Source organism: Magnusiomyces paraingens (assembly GCF_902498895.1).
Source record: "Magnusiomyces paraingens strain CBS 517.90 genome assembly, contig: contig2, whole genome shotgun sequence".
NCBI lineage: Eukaryota > Fungi > Ascomycota > Dipodascomycetes > Dipodascales > Dipodascaceae > Magnusiomyces > Magnusiomyces paraingens.
In genome coordinates, this window is record NW_022474068.1 from 963265 (window position 1) to 978165 (window position 14901).

At 36.7% G+C, this 14901-nt stretch overlaps 8 protein-coding genes across 8 annotated transcripts; 5 read left to right on the forward strand and 3 right to left on the reverse strand.

The window, feature by feature from the left end:
* Nucleotides 1-182: 182 nt before the first annotated feature.
* SAPINGB_P002032 (uncharacterized protein) lies at nucleotides 183-2007 on the reverse strand (the record flags this gene model as incomplete). Its single annotated transcript, XM_031996752.1, has 4 exons — nucleotides 183-832; nucleotides 892-1032; nucleotides 1102-1546; nucleotides 1648-2007. The coding sequence occupies 4 exons, from the start codon at nucleotides 2005-2007 to the stop codon at nucleotides 183-185; spliced, it is 1596 nt and encodes a 531-aa protein (XP_031852643.1).
* Nucleotides 2008-2229: 222 nt separating this feature from the next.
* Nucleotides 2230-3118, forward strand: SAPINGB_P002033 (uncharacterized protein; the record flags this gene model as incomplete). Its single annotated transcript, XM_031996753.1, has 3 exons — nucleotides 2230-2859; nucleotides 2913-2983; nucleotides 3031-3118. 3 exons carry the CDS (start codon nucleotides 2230-2232, stop codon nucleotides 3116-3118), a joined length of 789 nt encoding a protein of 262 aa, XP_031852644.1.
* Nucleotides 3119-3162: 44 nt separating this feature from the next.
* SAPINGB_P002034 (uncharacterized protein) lies at nucleotides 3163-3876 on the reverse strand (the record flags this gene model as incomplete). The annotated part of the gene is made up of 3 exons (XM_031996754.1): nucleotides 3163-3441; nucleotides 3501-3764; nucleotides 3826-3876. The coding sequence occupies 3 exons, from the start codon at nucleotides 3874-3876 to the stop codon at nucleotides 3163-3165; spliced, it is 594 nt and encodes a 197-aa protein (XP_031852645.1).
* Nucleotides 3877-4163: 287 nt separating this feature from the next.
* On the forward strand, nucleotides 4164-7084 carry SAPINGB_P002035 (uncharacterized protein; the record flags this gene model as incomplete). The annotated part of the gene is made up of 3 exons (XM_031996755.1): nucleotides 4164-4181; nucleotides 4240-4352; nucleotides 4417-7084. The coding sequence occupies 3 exons, from the start codon at nucleotides 4164-4166 to the stop codon at nucleotides 7082-7084; spliced, it is 2799 nt and encodes a 932-aa protein (XP_031852646.1).
* A 103-nt stretch (nucleotides 7085-7187) lies between these two features.
* On the reverse strand, nucleotides 7188-7955 carry SAPINGB_P002036 (uncharacterized protein; the record flags this gene model as incomplete). The annotated part of the gene is made up of 3 exons (XM_031996756.1): nucleotides 7188-7715; nucleotides 7782-7800; nucleotides 7933-7955. The coding sequence occupies 3 exons, from the start codon at nucleotides 7953-7955 to the stop codon at nucleotides 7188-7190; spliced, it is 570 nt and encodes a 189-aa protein (XP_031852647.1).
* Nucleotides 7956-10377: 2422 nt separating this feature from the next.
* SAPINGB_P002037 (uncharacterized protein) lies at nucleotides 10378-11673 on the forward strand (the record flags this gene model as incomplete). Its single annotated transcript, XM_031996757.1, has 1 exon — nucleotides 10378-11673. One exon carries the CDS (start codon nucleotides 10378-10380, stop codon nucleotides 11671-11673), a length of 1296 nt encoding a protein of 431 aa, XP_031852648.1.
* A 21-nt stretch (nucleotides 11674-11694) lies between these two features.
* SAPINGB_P002038 (uncharacterized protein) lies at nucleotides 11695-12444 on the forward strand (the record flags this gene model as incomplete). The annotated part of the gene is made up of 1 exon (XM_031996758.1): nucleotides 11695-12444. One exon carries the CDS (start codon nucleotides 11695-11697, stop codon nucleotides 12442-12444), a length of 750 nt encoding a protein of 249 aa, XP_031852649.1.
* A 366-nt stretch (nucleotides 12445-12810) lies between these two features.
* On the forward strand, nucleotides 12811-14575 carry SAPINGB_P002039 (uncharacterized protein; the record flags this gene model as incomplete). The annotated part of the gene is made up of 2 exons (XM_031996759.1): nucleotides 12811-12971; nucleotides 13042-14575. 2 exons carry the CDS (start codon nucleotides 12811-12813, stop codon nucleotides 14573-14575), a joined length of 1695 nt encoding a protein of 564 aa, XP_031852650.1.
* Nucleotides 14576-14901: the final 326 nt, after the last annotated feature.

Below are 14901 nucleotides of genomic sequence, written 5' to 3' on the forward strand. Positions count from 1 at the left end.
TAAGAAAGTTGACAAGAAGCCCAAGCAATTTAACATTGCCACCTTGAGATTACCATGAATTGCACAATAATTGAGAACTACAATAATTCTGTCAATTTACTTAAAAATTAAAATTGGTTATATCATGAAAGAACTTATTTTTTTTCTTTGAATAGCAACATTAAACCTAGTGTGAAGTTTTTTTATTCCACTATGCGCAAATCTTGATAATCAATACCATCATTAAGTACTTGGGAATTGTGGAATTGATCTTTATGTTCTTCAAAAAGATCCTTTAAACTTTGAACATAAATACGGTGATAATCAGCAATCTGTTCTGAAGTTGGGGCTTCTATATGTGGAATTTCAATTGGCTTTCCCACAACAATGTTGATAGGTCTTCGGTAAGGAATGATTCCAAAATCATAATTAAAAATTCCTCGAGCATGCATCAATGGAAGAGTGAACCCCAAAGTATTTTTTAAGTAAGTTTGAATATTGAAAAGCCATGAGTTTGGATCGTTTTGAACTTGGTCATATAGATTATTTTCTCCAAAGGCAATAATAGGAATTACGCTAGTTCCTGGAATTCTCATGGCAAGCTTAATAAATCCCTGACGTTTGTTAAGCACGAGATCCATGTAACCAGGCCTGGCCAATAGACTTTCCTGAGCACCACCCAATAAAATGCAAATTGATTGCCCTCGTTTCAATAGGTTTAAACAACTTCTTTTCGAAACGCATGCAAGACCTAATGATAAAAGATATTCCCTATATAAAGGGAGTTGAAACTGGTTAACTAAAGTAAGCGTAGTCACTGGAACGCCAGGAAATAATTTAGACCAGTGTGCGCCTAAAGTTGTTAGTCTTTTATTTCAAAGTCTTTGAGAGTGCAAAAAATAATTTACTTACCTTCTGTTGCAATTCCTCCAACTGCTCCCATACCAATAATCCCATGAGGATGATAACCAAATATGTATTGTTTGCCGGTGCGTGTATTTTGACAAGGCTCACGTTTGATGCTGATAACAGCCCAAAGCCAGCGAAAAATGTCTATGAAAAACCTTCGCACACCCAGAAGTCTATGACTGTTTCTCCCTATATCATCTTCATCAAACTTACTCGATGAAGCAAGGATATTTGCTGTATGTGGTCTGTTAATAGTTTCAAGATAAAGATGGTCACCATTCTCGTCTCGAATAGTCACATGAGAACATTGGTTGTTATCTTCTTCATCATCGAGATACGCTGTATTATCGTCATTTTTGTCGACAGATGACAGGCAATTGTGGTTATTCGCTACCAGCTCAGCTTGTTGAAGTTGAGGTTCCTGACGAAAGCTCATATCTTCATCCTGTGAAAAACTGACATCATCTTGATCTAACTGACGAGAATAATCCTGTTCTTCTTTGTTTATGACAAAAGCAGGTTCAAGCTCACAAGTTTTGTGAAGAACAATTGGAAAATAGTTTGCAAAATATTTCCAGACAGGACTTGCTCTTAATAATATAGAAGATCTATCTGGAGCAGACCCGTTTTCAGAGCCTTTGTCAATAAAAAAGTATATCTAGTTTAACAAAAAAAAGTTAGTTTCAAACTTGAGTTTTTGGAAACCGCTCTGAAGTTTGCTCAGGCATTAAAATATACGAGCAATTAATAAAACCTTACCAAATATACTGAAACTACTGGCCAAAGCGGGGGGAATGCGCAGCACAATAAAAATAGTGAAAGGATTACTGGAATAGAGTATACATGCCAGGCTACAGCTAGTACTTCCAAAGTTTTATTTATTGGTGGTGAAGAAAAAGATGATGATGAAGGCAAAGGAGAAGAAACCGTGGGTTGAGAATCAACTTGATTTTTAGAAAATGGAAAGTTTTTCTGCTTACGCAAAGTTTCAGGGTCTGGTGAAGTGTTGTCAGAATTTAAAATGGTGGAAGTAGTGTCAAATTGGGACTCAGGCGAGTTATTGATGAAAACTGCTGTTGATATTCCCACAGGTTCATCACCTGGTAATGATTGGGTCATTTGAAATAAAGAAAAAAGTCAATACTTATGATATGAAGAAAGTTTATTATAATTATCAACTCAAGGCATTGTTTTATGAGGTTGATATGCCTTGTTTTTCTGTAATGTGGGTTTACATAGTGTGTCATATATTACATAAGACATGATTTAACAAAAGAGAAAAATTCTGTAAATTATTTATGCATATCCAAGCGAAGCCAATCTTTGGTATGCGATTTAGCAATGACAAAAGAAGATCTTGAAGAAGAGATTGAGGCCATTGAAGCTATTTACCCTGGAGCTTTGCAACAAAAGGGATCAATATACCAGCTTGATGTCCCAGACTTAAATATTTCTATCCAGCTCTCTTTTCCGTCTTCATATCCTACAGAACCACCTCATATTCTTTCGGTGTTGCAAGGCCCTGATAAATCATTAATTGATAGTATAATTCAAAACATTTTCATCCCCGAACAAGTTTGTCTTTTTGATTTGATTGAATCAATTAGAGAAACGTTTGAAGATATACAAAACGAAGACAGCTTTGAAGAAGAAGAAGAAACAAAAGAAAATGTGTCATCTATTGGCGTTAAGTTGTCAAAAGAAGATCTTGCTAAAGAAATTTTTTCTCACTGGGTAGCCGGATCTTCTATAGTGGATCGAAAATCAGTATTTATAGGTTTCGCTTGTAAAGTAAAATCGGCTCAAGAAGTTGAAGATATGGTCAGTCTTTTAAAACAAGATAAACATATTGCACGGGCTACACATAATATGATAGCGTACAGAATCAAAGGACAAAATGGTGTTGTCATACAAGACAATGACGAAGATGGTGAAACTGCCGCAGGGGGGAGGCTACAACATTTACTAGAGGTATTTTAAACATTTTATTTTTATTATCTATTGAAGTATTAACTTTTTCTTAGTTAATTAATGTATGGGACGTCTGTGTTTGTGTTTCAAGATGGTATGGTGGTATTCATCTTGGCCCTGATAGGTAAGTGAAAAGTAAGGTACAATTACTATATTCTAACACCATTAAAGGTTTAAACATATCAACTCGGCTGCTCGTGACGTTTTAGTCCAGGGTGGATTTATCACTGAAGACAATAAGAAAAAGTCAAAGCGATAGTACGTGTCTTAATGGTATAAATTGGACAAGTTTTTTTTAGGGTATCAGTCCTTATTACTTCTTTTGTCATAACCGTACTTTCTTTTTTTCTTCTTATCTGATGAACTGCTTTTAGCTGATGAAGCGCCTCCAGATATACTCTTAAGTCCTCGAAGAACTTGAAAATCACGTCGTTTGGCATATCGCTCTTGATCTTCTATCGATTGTGAACCTTCTCTCTTTTTGTTGTTTTTATTTGTTCTATCCAAAAGATTGTCGATGTCAAAGTCTTCGTCCTTATTCCGTAAATCTTCTTCAACTGCTTCTTTACTTTCATCCTGTGCCTAAAATATATAATTAGATTATTACCAAACAATGAAAAAAATATAACAAAATAACTCACTGTTTTTTCAAAATTTCCAAAAGCTCTTCTACCTTGTTGAGAACTATTTGTTTTCTTTGAGTCCTGTCCATAAATATCTTCGAAACTTGCTGTTTCTAACACAATTTTCTTGGGAGTATTAGTAGTTTCTTGGCTTTTGATTCCTATCGACGAAAAGCTGTTTTTTGGTATTTTACGAAGTGTCCATCTAGAAGAATCTTCTAATTGTCGCTTTTTTAATTTTTCATCTTCTTCTTTTTTGAGTGCTTCGCCTTGTCTCATGAACTTGTCTTAATGGTTAATAAAACGGTTTGTCTTTTTGGTTTAACCAGTATCACCGACTTACCTTCATTGCCATGAGTGCACTAGACATTTTAGGTTTACTTTCTGGTGCCATCTTTGTATCTATTATAAGTTTTTTTCTGGTTAAGTAATATATCTTTTTGTTACTTAAATATTCTTCTATTATTTTGACACAGACTTTCGAGATTTCAAGATGGTCGATGAATTTAAGAAAGTGTGGTTGTGGGTTTTAATTCAACGTAGATGGATGGAAAGGCTGAACACCATCAAAAAAATGAAAACTCTATCACCAAAAAAAATTTTTCTTTACCCCAAAAAAATTTTTTTTCTAACCTTCAAGCTCAAATAAAGAAGAATTTTTAACAACCATAGCTTACAATTATGAAACTTGATTATAAGGTATGACTTTTATTGGATTTATTGAAAATATTTTTTCTGACTTTGTAAATAATAATAGCTTTCCAATATATTTGGTACTGTTTATCGACAGGGAAATATCTTTTTTACTCCCGAAGGCACTGCTCTATTAAGTCCTGTTGGAAATCGTGTCAGTTTTTTTGACCTTGCCAAGTGAGTTTATTAGTTGAACATTCTTTATTTATTAATTCATTCATTCTGACTATTGTTTCCTTAGTAACAAATCATTTACATTTCCTTATGAACACCGCAAAAACATTCAATGCGTAGCTCTAAATCCACAAGCTACGCTCTTATTATCAGTCGACGTTGACGGCCGAGCTATTCTCGTCAACTTTGTTCGCCGTACAGTGATTCATCATTTTAATTTAAAAGAAAATGTTCATGACCTTAAGTTTTCACCCGATGGAAAATTCTTCGCTGTTGCAGCTGGTCGTGAAGTTCAAGTTTGGAAAACACCTGATCAAACTGAAGAAAAGCAATTTGCACCCTTTGTTCGACACAGAATATACACTGGACATTACGCCGAAGTAACTACAATCACTTGGTCTGATGATTCGCGGTTTTTCCTTGCCGGCTCTAAAGATCTTACTACTCGCATTTATTCGTTAAACTCGGAAGATAGTTCTGCTGCTGGAGTACTTGCAGGACATAAGGATTCCGTTATTGCATCTTTTTTTTCTGAGGATCAAGAGACAATTTTCACAGTTTCAAAAGATGGAGCTATTTTTGAATGGAAGTATTTGGGTGAAAGTGATTTTGAAGATGGTGAAAAAGAAGAAGAAGAGGAAGAGGATAGTGACGAGGAAGAAGAAGAAGAAGATCCTACCCGCCGATGGCGAATTGTTAATAAAAACTTTTTCAACCAAAATAACACGCATGTTACAACTTGTGATTTTCATCCTGCATCTAATCTTTTAGTTGTTGGATTTTCTAGTGGCTTGTTTGCATTGTACGAACTCCCAGATTTCACTATGATTCAAACACTTAGTATTTCACAAAATGCAATCGATTATGTCACCATCAACAAAACAGGAGAGTGGTTGGCTTTTGGGTCATCTAAACTTGGCCAACTTTTAGTATGGGAATGGCAATCTGAGTCCTACGTCATTAAGCAGCAGGGTCATTTTGACTCTTTAAATTCTATTGTTTATTCGCCTGATGGATCTAAGATTGTCACCGCTTCTGATGACGGGAAAATCAAAGTTTGGGATGCATACAGTGGATTCAGTATTGTCACATTTACTGAACACACTTCAGGAATCACTGCACTTGAGTTTTCCAAGCGAGGAAATGTTTTGTTTTCAGCTTCGCTTGATGGTTCTATCCGAGCATGGGATTTGATTAGATACCGAAATTTCAGAACCTTTACAGCACCTACAAGAATACAATTTTCAAGTTTAGCAGTTGACCCAAGTGGTGAAGTGGTTTGTGCTGGATCATTAGATGATTTCGATATTCATTTATGGTCTGTTCAGACGGGTCAGCTTTTAGACCGTTTACAGGGCCATGATGGTCCAGTTTCAGCACTTTCTTTTGGTAATGAGGGTGGTTTATTAGCAAGTACCAGTTGGGACAAAACTGTTCGTGTTTGGAGTATTTTTGGAAGACATACCCATGTTGAGCCTTGGACTATGACATCTGATGTTCTATCTGTTGCTATGCGTCCTGATTCCAAACAAGTCGCAGTTTCTACTTTAGACGGCAACTTGTCTTTTTGGGATATTGAGCAGGGTAAACAGGTTGGTGAAGTAGATGGCAAGTTTGATGTTTCTGGAGGAAGATATACAACTGATAAGTTCACTTCTGAGCACTCCAAGAGATCAAAGTATTTTACCACATTATGCTACAGTTCTGATGGTACAACTATTTTAGCTGGAGGCAATAGCAAACATATTTGTCTTTATGATGTTTCAAATGAGGTGCTGTTACGAAAGTACGTTGTGTCAAAAAATATGGCATTGGAGGGTACACTTGACATGCTTAACAGTAAAAATATGACTGAAGCTGGTCCTTTAGATCTGATCGACACTACTGGTGAGGCTTCTGATTTGGAAGACAGATTAGATATTTCTCTTCCAGGTGCAAGCCGGGGTGACTTATCAGCACGCAAAATGAGACCTGAGATTCGGGTTGCCAGTATTAGATTTTCGCCAACAGGTCAATCATTTGGTGCTGCCTCTACTGAAGGGTTGCTCTTGTACTCCCAGGATGATTCCCTTTTATTTGATCCTTTAGATCTTGATATTGATGTGACCGTTAAGACAACAATAAGCACTCTTGAAGAGAAGAAATACTTGACAGCACTTATCATGTCATTCAGACTAAACGAGCGAGCAGTTATTCAGCGTGTTTACGAGAACATTCCAGTTGGAGAAATTAATTTGATTGCAAACGAGTTTCCTCGAGTTTACCTTGAACGATTTTTCAAGTTTTTGGCAGGCGTTATTGAAGACTCGCCTCATGTGGAATATCATCTTATTTGGATTAAGGCATTAATTAATGCCCATGGCTCTTTCATGATGACTAAAAAGCATGTGTTTGCCAGTGTGATTAGATCTATCAGTAAATATGTTCGCCGGATCAACAAGGATATTAACAAATTATCCAGTGACAACATATACACCGTTCAATTTTTGATGGGGAAGAATAGAAGATATGTTGATGATCTGCCACAAAATTTTGGATTACCAAAGTCATCTGAAAAAGATGATTCTGATGCTGATATGAAAGATTCAGACTCGGAGAAAGAAAATGAAAGTGAAGAAGAAAATGAAGAAAATAATAGCGATGATGAAGAAGGTTGGTTTGGGCCTGAGTCAAAGAATGATATTGCCTTTTCTTCGTTCCCTGATGATGATGACGAGGACGAAGATGATGAATAAGAGCATTAATCTTAAGGATAATTAAAATTTCTATTTACAATGGGGAGGAAATAAATCTATAGACTTGATAAATAAATAAAAGTGTGTTAGTAATATTTAAACTTTATGGGTTTGATTTTGTTAGTGTAAGGGGTTTATTGTTTTCAGCTTTGGATTGATTTTCTGTATGCTGTACTGACGAAGTACCAATTTCAGTGTGAACAACCTTGAGTTCATCTTGTTGTTCACCATCTAAATTTTTGTGTTCTACCCCCTCTAAATCATTATTTTCATTTTCATTTTCATTTTCATGTTCATGTTCATGTTCATATTCTTCAGCTTCCTCTACCTCTATCTCTTCGTTTATGTTATCTTCAGAGTTTCCATTAAGAAGGGATTCTCTCATAGCAGCTTCTCTTGCTGCATACTTCTTTTTTGATTTACTTTTCTTTTTCCTAGCCTTGTTTTTTTTGTACTCTGCAATTATAGCTGTTCGTGATTCGCCTGGAGGTGCAGAAAGCTCTTCAATTTTAAGAGCCAAAATTTCCCGAGCCTTTTTCCGATTTTGTTCCCGGGATCGAGAAAATTGAGAAGAAACAACAATTCCTGTAGGAATGTGCTTTAGCTGGACTTTACTATTTGTTTTATTGATCTTGAATAATAGGGGGTTAATAAAAAAAAATTTAATTTAAACGCCTTAATTACAACCAAAACTCACTTTTTGACCTCCCTTACCACTAATGACTAATTAGTATTTAAAATTTTGAAGAAAAAACATAATCATACATACCCTCCTTTGATGAAAACTTCTTCTATATCATCTTCATCGATTTTTGGTCTTGGTGGGAACTGCGTTTTTTTTAAGAGACAAGAAGAAGTCAAACTTAGACATCTGGAAGATATTATTTGCTGAAGAGGAAATCGAACCTGCTTTAAACAAAAAACTTTCAACAATGTATTTGTGCTCATCTGAAGACTTATTTTATCCTGTGTTGACCAAAAGATGAAAGACCATTTGGACTGACAACTTAAAATTTAGTATATTTTATCACGTGACTTGATACGAAAAAAAAAAGTGTGACAACCGTTAAATTATTTTTTTTATATTATTTTTATTTTACTTATTATAATAATAATAACATCTTATAACATCAAGGTTATGGTATGGATAACCAATTAATTATAAGTATGTGGTCCAGATGGTTTTGGCTATGTTAGATCCGAGCATATGTAACCCTATCCACTCTCGTCACTCGGCTCTGCTAGTTTTTTTATTCTGAGAGATAAAATACCATCAGCATCAAAATCATCTTTTTGTTCCTACTATATGACTTTCCGTTTCCACAATAAACTCTTAATTTAACTTCAACATTGCATCTCTAGCAGCTGGATAATAAGTCTTGATACCAATCTACAAGGAACAATATCAAACTCCAATACATACCCAACTTATTTCAACTTCCTTTCATAGAAGCGTTGATTTAATTTCTTAACCATTCAAAACAGAAATAAACCTTACAATTTCTTGCAAGCCAATTAGACTGCATAAGAAAGTCGGCATGTCCTTAACTGAATAAAATTGATTCAATTCTATTCTCCCTTCTTCCAGAAAAAGACACTCAACCAAAACATGTTTAATTGTTCCCAGCTCGCCACACTTATAGTTATTACAATCTTCTAAATACCAAATTGTCGAACCCATGTGCCAAAGTTTCAATGGCTTGTGGGAAACTGAATGATAGTGCTCAAGATCCTTCAACAATATTCTTCATTGTCACATCTATGGTCATTTTAGAAAGCTTGTCAGAAATTTCAATTACACTGTGAGATACAGAACTTCTATGGTGTTCATTTTTCTTTATTTTATTTTATTTTATTTTTATTCAAGGGTACACAGGAATCGTGGTTTGTTTGTTTGTTTGTTTTTATTCAAGGGTTATAGAATTATATAACATCAGCATCTGCGCTTTCCTTCTTGTTCATACTATATATCTTTTCATTTTCATAATAAACTTTTAATTTTGGCTTCAACATTGCATCTCCAACAGCCCGAAAATAAGTCCTGATGCCAGCTTACAAGGAACAGGGGGTTAAAAATAACCAAACCTTCCCAACTTATCTCCACTTGTCTTCATCAACGCTGTAATTGTATTTCTTAATCCCTCCAAGCAGAGATAAAGCTTACAATCTCTTGTAAGCCAGTTAAACTGTTTAAGAGAGTCGACATGTCCATCTCTGGAGATATCCGTTTGAGTCCTTTTTTTTCCTCTTTAACAGGAATCGTGGTGGCAACCTGAGATCCTGAGCTTAATCGTAATATCTGTTAAAAATGGTATTAAAACTCTAAAATTTTAGGGGAGCACTGGAGTTAGCCCAGTGGTCAATGCTCTACTTTATAGCATTGATAGCAACCAAACTCAAGCCGCTAACGTGATTGTGGGTTCGATTCTCTGCAATCACACTAAAAATTGACTCTCCCTGAACCACCGGCTAGCTGGCCAATACATTACGTTGACCCAAGCCCGACCACAGCAAGTTTTGGCTGGTTTTGTTGAGTGTATAAGTTTTCGCGTTTTCTCTAAACATTCCAGCATAATCGTGCCACTAGGCGCATGTGGACTAGACCAATCCAGATATGAATCCGTCCCGGAAATAACCAGAACACCCAACCGACCTTAATAAGGATAATTGTCGTAATGTGACAAAAAACGTTTTTTTATCATTTTTACAAAAGAAAAAATAGCAAGGTTTAAATACTTTTTCACATTATATTGTGATCAGGTCACTATTGAAAAATAATAATTTCAAAAACAATATACAACACAGTCAAAATTTTCACTTGGAGCTGCACTATTGAAAAGGAGGTTTTATAAATAAATATAAATATATACGCCCACATTCAATGCGTCTGTTGGTTTATGATATTAAAATCATCTATCTCCCTTGTTTGTTTAAAATATTTTTTAAATACCCATAGCATTGGAAAAATGAAAAGAACGAAACAACAAAAAAACGGACACTTACCTTTCCACATCAAACTTTGTTTTATTTAACTTCATTTATTTCTTTATTTAGCTTTAAGTGAATTAATATTTATTTATTTCTATTTAATTATTGTGGTCTCACTGAGATGCCGGGGAGACAACCCTCAAACACGATCCTTCCTAATCACAGCCAGAAAAAGACTAAAAGAAACTATAATCTCATCGAAGAGAAAGAATTGGATCACATTCCTAGCCAAAGCTGCCGGCAACGACATCTATAAAGCCCGAAATTACACATTCCGACCACCGAATCGCACAACACTCCCTGCGATGAGGAACCCACTCACAAACAGTATCACAAAAACAGTTGAGGAAAGATTTGACGTGCTCGCTGCTACATTTTTCCCTCAAGTCCCCCCACTCACTACCCACACAAGACCACTCATCACTGACGAAGACCATATTGAACTCATGTCAGCAGCGGATGTACGCCGCGCTGTACTCGAGTTCAACCCAAACAAGGCCCCAGGCCCGGATGGAATCTTCTCTAAAACAATCCAAGCCCTCTACAAATCTGACAACCCCCTTTTCCGTGACCGCCTGAATTCCCTCTTCCAGGCATGCCAGCACAAAGGCTACCACCCAACAGAATGGAAAACAAGCCACACAGTGATCATCCCGAAACCACACAAAAAAGACAAAGCCTCACTCAAATCTTACAGACCAATTGCTCTCTTAAACACCATGGGAAAAATGCTTGAAAGGGTCTTCTGCAATTCCATCACCGCCTTCATCGACAGAAGCAGCATACTAAACGAATACCAATTTGGCTGCCGTAAAGGGTACTCTGCCCCAGACGCATTGCTCAAGCTGATCAACGACATCAAATCCAAGCAAGAAACCAACCCCAAGACCAGAACCTCAGCAATAATGGTAGATATTAAAGGAGCATTTGACAATGTTGACCATAAGCATCTGTTAGAGACCCTTGATAAGAAAAATTTCCCACAAGGCACCATCGAATGGATAAGCAGCTTCATCACTAACCGCAGCACTGCTATCATCACGGATGGCATTGTTGACAAAACCAGACCAACAACCAAAGGAATACCACAGGGATCCCCGCTCTCCCCCATTCTCTTCAACATTTACACAACAGGACTATATCATAGACTCTCTGAAATACCGGGTATCAAATTCGCAGGATTTGTAGATGACGTCACAATTTATTGTCACGACTCCCAAGCCAGAGCCACCAACTCACTAGGGCTAGCCCTCAAAGCCTGCGTTGAATGGGCAACCAAGGCGCACACCGAGATCGACCTAGGGGACAAACTAAACTTCATTCACTTTGGCAACAAGACCGCAAACCCGCCAAGACTCCCTGTACCCTGCCAACAAACGCTTCGTGAACCGCAAGACGAGGCCAAAGTACTAGGAGTCATACTAGACCGCAAGCTCAACTTTAAACCCCACATATCACTCAAAAAAGAACAAGCCATCCAAGCCATTAATTTCATCACCCGTCTGGGAGGTACAACGGATGGCCTCACGGGATTCGCTTTCAAGCTCCTCTACAACTCATGTATAGTACCCATTATCTCCTATGGGTGGGGTATGGGGTAACAAACCCAACACCGTCAAAAAATGGGCAACTCCATCCAACTAACCCAAAACATCGCACTACGGAGAATGCTTGGTGCATACCGCACCACCCCAATCTACATACTTCACAGAGAAGCAGGTGTCCTCCCTCTGCACATTAAACTCGAAGATCTGGCGAGAAGGGCGGCACACCGCCTCTCGGACCCCACAAGAACACACAGGGACAACCCCACCAAAGCTCAACTCCTAAGCGGAAGCGTAGCTGCTGAAGCCAACAGCAGACTAAACAGCATCAACCGCATCATCAGCGTCAACCGACCTAGAATCAGCCCAGCCCAGGCATCCAAGCGCAGGGCCCTCATCCAGTGGCAACATGAACACGCCATTGCAACTACCAAGGCATCTAATAGCCCCCACCAACCATGGTACAAGGGAACTTACCCGAACAACAAAGTAGAAACTAACAACAACAAACTACAACTCAGAAGAGCCATGGAAGGCCCCAGACACATTCTGTCAGGAGCCATCCAACTCAAGACAGGACATGGTAGATTCGCCAAGTACATTGCAGAACGCACCAAGAACGAAGAAAACATACAAAACAAGTGCCCGCTCTGTGAAGCGGAACCGGAAACCCCCAAACACATACTCACAGCATGCCCATGCTATGACTTCATCCCAACTTCCCTTCGCATCGGGAACCCCTTTCACCTTTTCACGAACGACCTTTATGACATAATCTCACAAGTCGTCCAGACTGCAAAACTTGACACCCAAGACAGATTTTATTAAACGCCGAGTTGCCGTTGGGATTTCCTCCACGTTTAATAACTCTATCTTGGCCAAAGTTCTGGCAGACCAAAAACCAACTCCAAAACCACTCGCAAGCAACCACGCGCCTTCACAGCTGGCATAATAAATTAGGGAAAATTAAAGATATTAAATTTTTTTGTAATATATTTTGTAGTACAGTAGAAACAAGGCAGAAATAAATAGATTATGTAAAAAAAAAAAAAAAAAAAATATTTTACTTTCAAGAAGCTGATTAAGGAAAAAAAAAACGGGTTTCTCTCGATCTGGATTTCTTTTTTTCTTTTTTTTCTTCTTTCTTTCTTTTTGCCATCTTATTTATTTCTTTTGTTATCCATACGACAAAAAATGTCAAGTCACCCTAGTGCTCAGCAAGATACACTTAAATCTTTAAGGGATGTTTTAGGTTTATTAAAATCTGACAAGGAACTTTCAGAACTTGAACCAGGTTATATCTCTAATGACCTGTTAGGTTACATCAGAGAGAGTGGCTCTGCAAGTTTATTTCGGTGCGTGGCGTTATTAAGCTTTACATTTATTGTTCTACTAACCACAAACTGTGAATTATATTTAAAATAGAAAGGCAGTAGCTGGTTCCACCGAAGTTTGGTCTTTATTAACTGAATGCTACAAATTAGGCCAAACTCGTCTTTTAGAATATCCCAATATTATTCGAACTTTCAACGGTATTGCATTACTTGGACGAAACCTAGTTAGTGTTGACAATGTGGCATTTTTTGCCTGGGACTCTGGAGCTGTAAACTCAATGTTTGATTTGCTTCAGTATCTTATTGTTGACACACAACAAGAAGGAAATTTATCGATTAAGGGAGTCATGACTAGTGATTGCAGCGAAAACTCGTTGTTTTATGAAAAATTTGTAATGTCATGCATCCAGTTTTTTGCAAATCTAAGTGTACAAGCTAGTCAAGACAAGACCCTTTCTAGCAACGTTTTAAGTCTTTTTATTTATAATATACCCACGGAAACTTTTGCTTCGTTACTGAATTCGTTTACTTCTGAAAACAGCTTGCCTATATTGATTCTGTTGGAAGGTCTTATTAGAAATACACCGGTAAATGCTTTACGATTATATGAAGAACCAAATGGTCAATTATTTATCAAGTTTATTGCTAAGCATGCAGATGCCTGGGTTAGCAACAAGAACGACATGTGCACCAATCTTGCAGTTGAAATCATGATGCATCTTTTGTCTTTTGGACTAATGCCTAATTTCTTGGAGAAGTTTTTTTTAAATCCGGATTTTATAGAACCCGAAAAGACTTTTGATTTTGTTACATTACTAATAATTAGCATTCCTTCAGCGTTAGAATCTTGGACTGGAGGTGATTCTGAGAACTTTGCAAATGATTTAGGGAAGCAAAAAAGTTTCTTTGATACTGCATTTTTCATTTTTAAGTCAATCAAAGAAGAGGCCAAACCATTAATTGAAACGTACAGCACACGAGATCGAAGTAAGGACAATAAACAGTATTTGAATGGCATTTGGGAGACATTGGTTCTTTTTTTGGATTTATTTGATAATTTCCTCTCTTCAGTTTTCCGTCAATATGAAAAAAATACAAGGGAAACTAGTACCAATTCAGGTAATCTGTTTAGTTATATTATTGAAGATACCGACTTTTTAGAAAGCATTATTGGGTTACTTCACGCAGCCGAATCAAATCTACCGAAAAAGAGTAAACTTTCTGAATTACAGCGTAATGATACCAATTATGGAGATGATGAGTTGAATCAATCTGTGAAAACAAAAGAGTTACTGTATGACAGTTCTGAGTTCCCGTTAATAAAGAGTAAGATCATTTTCTTGTTAGGGATTTTAACAAAAGACAATACTTTTGTACAGAATGAGATTCGACGGTTGCATGCGTTAGAACTGATTTTGTCTAATATGATTATTGATCAAAACAATCCTTACATTAAAGAACATTCAATTTTAACACTGTCATATGTGTTGAAAAACAATCAGGAAAATCAAGATTTTATTTCCAAATTGGAGGCGCAGGAAGTTGTCACCACTAAGGAAATTGAAGATGCAGGGTTAGAAGTGAAGCTTGTTGATGGTAAAGTTAGGCTTAACAAGAAGGATTAATGTTTGCATAATAGAATGTAATTTTTTTTTAAAAAAAAAAAAAAAAATTAAAGTAAATATTTTTAAAAATATAAAAAATGAAAAAATATCGTCACGAACAGGATTCGAACCTGCGCAGGTAAAACCCAATGCCTAAACTACTAGTGTATAGCAGGGCATCGCCTTAACCACTCGGCCATCGTAACAATGAAAATTGATAGTATATTATACCTAAACTTGCTATATAAAGATAATTAAAGTTGTGATTATGTAATATTAATTAAAATTTATTTTGTTACTTGAATAAAAACAAACAAACAAATTTATTTTGTTAGGAGATAAGTTGG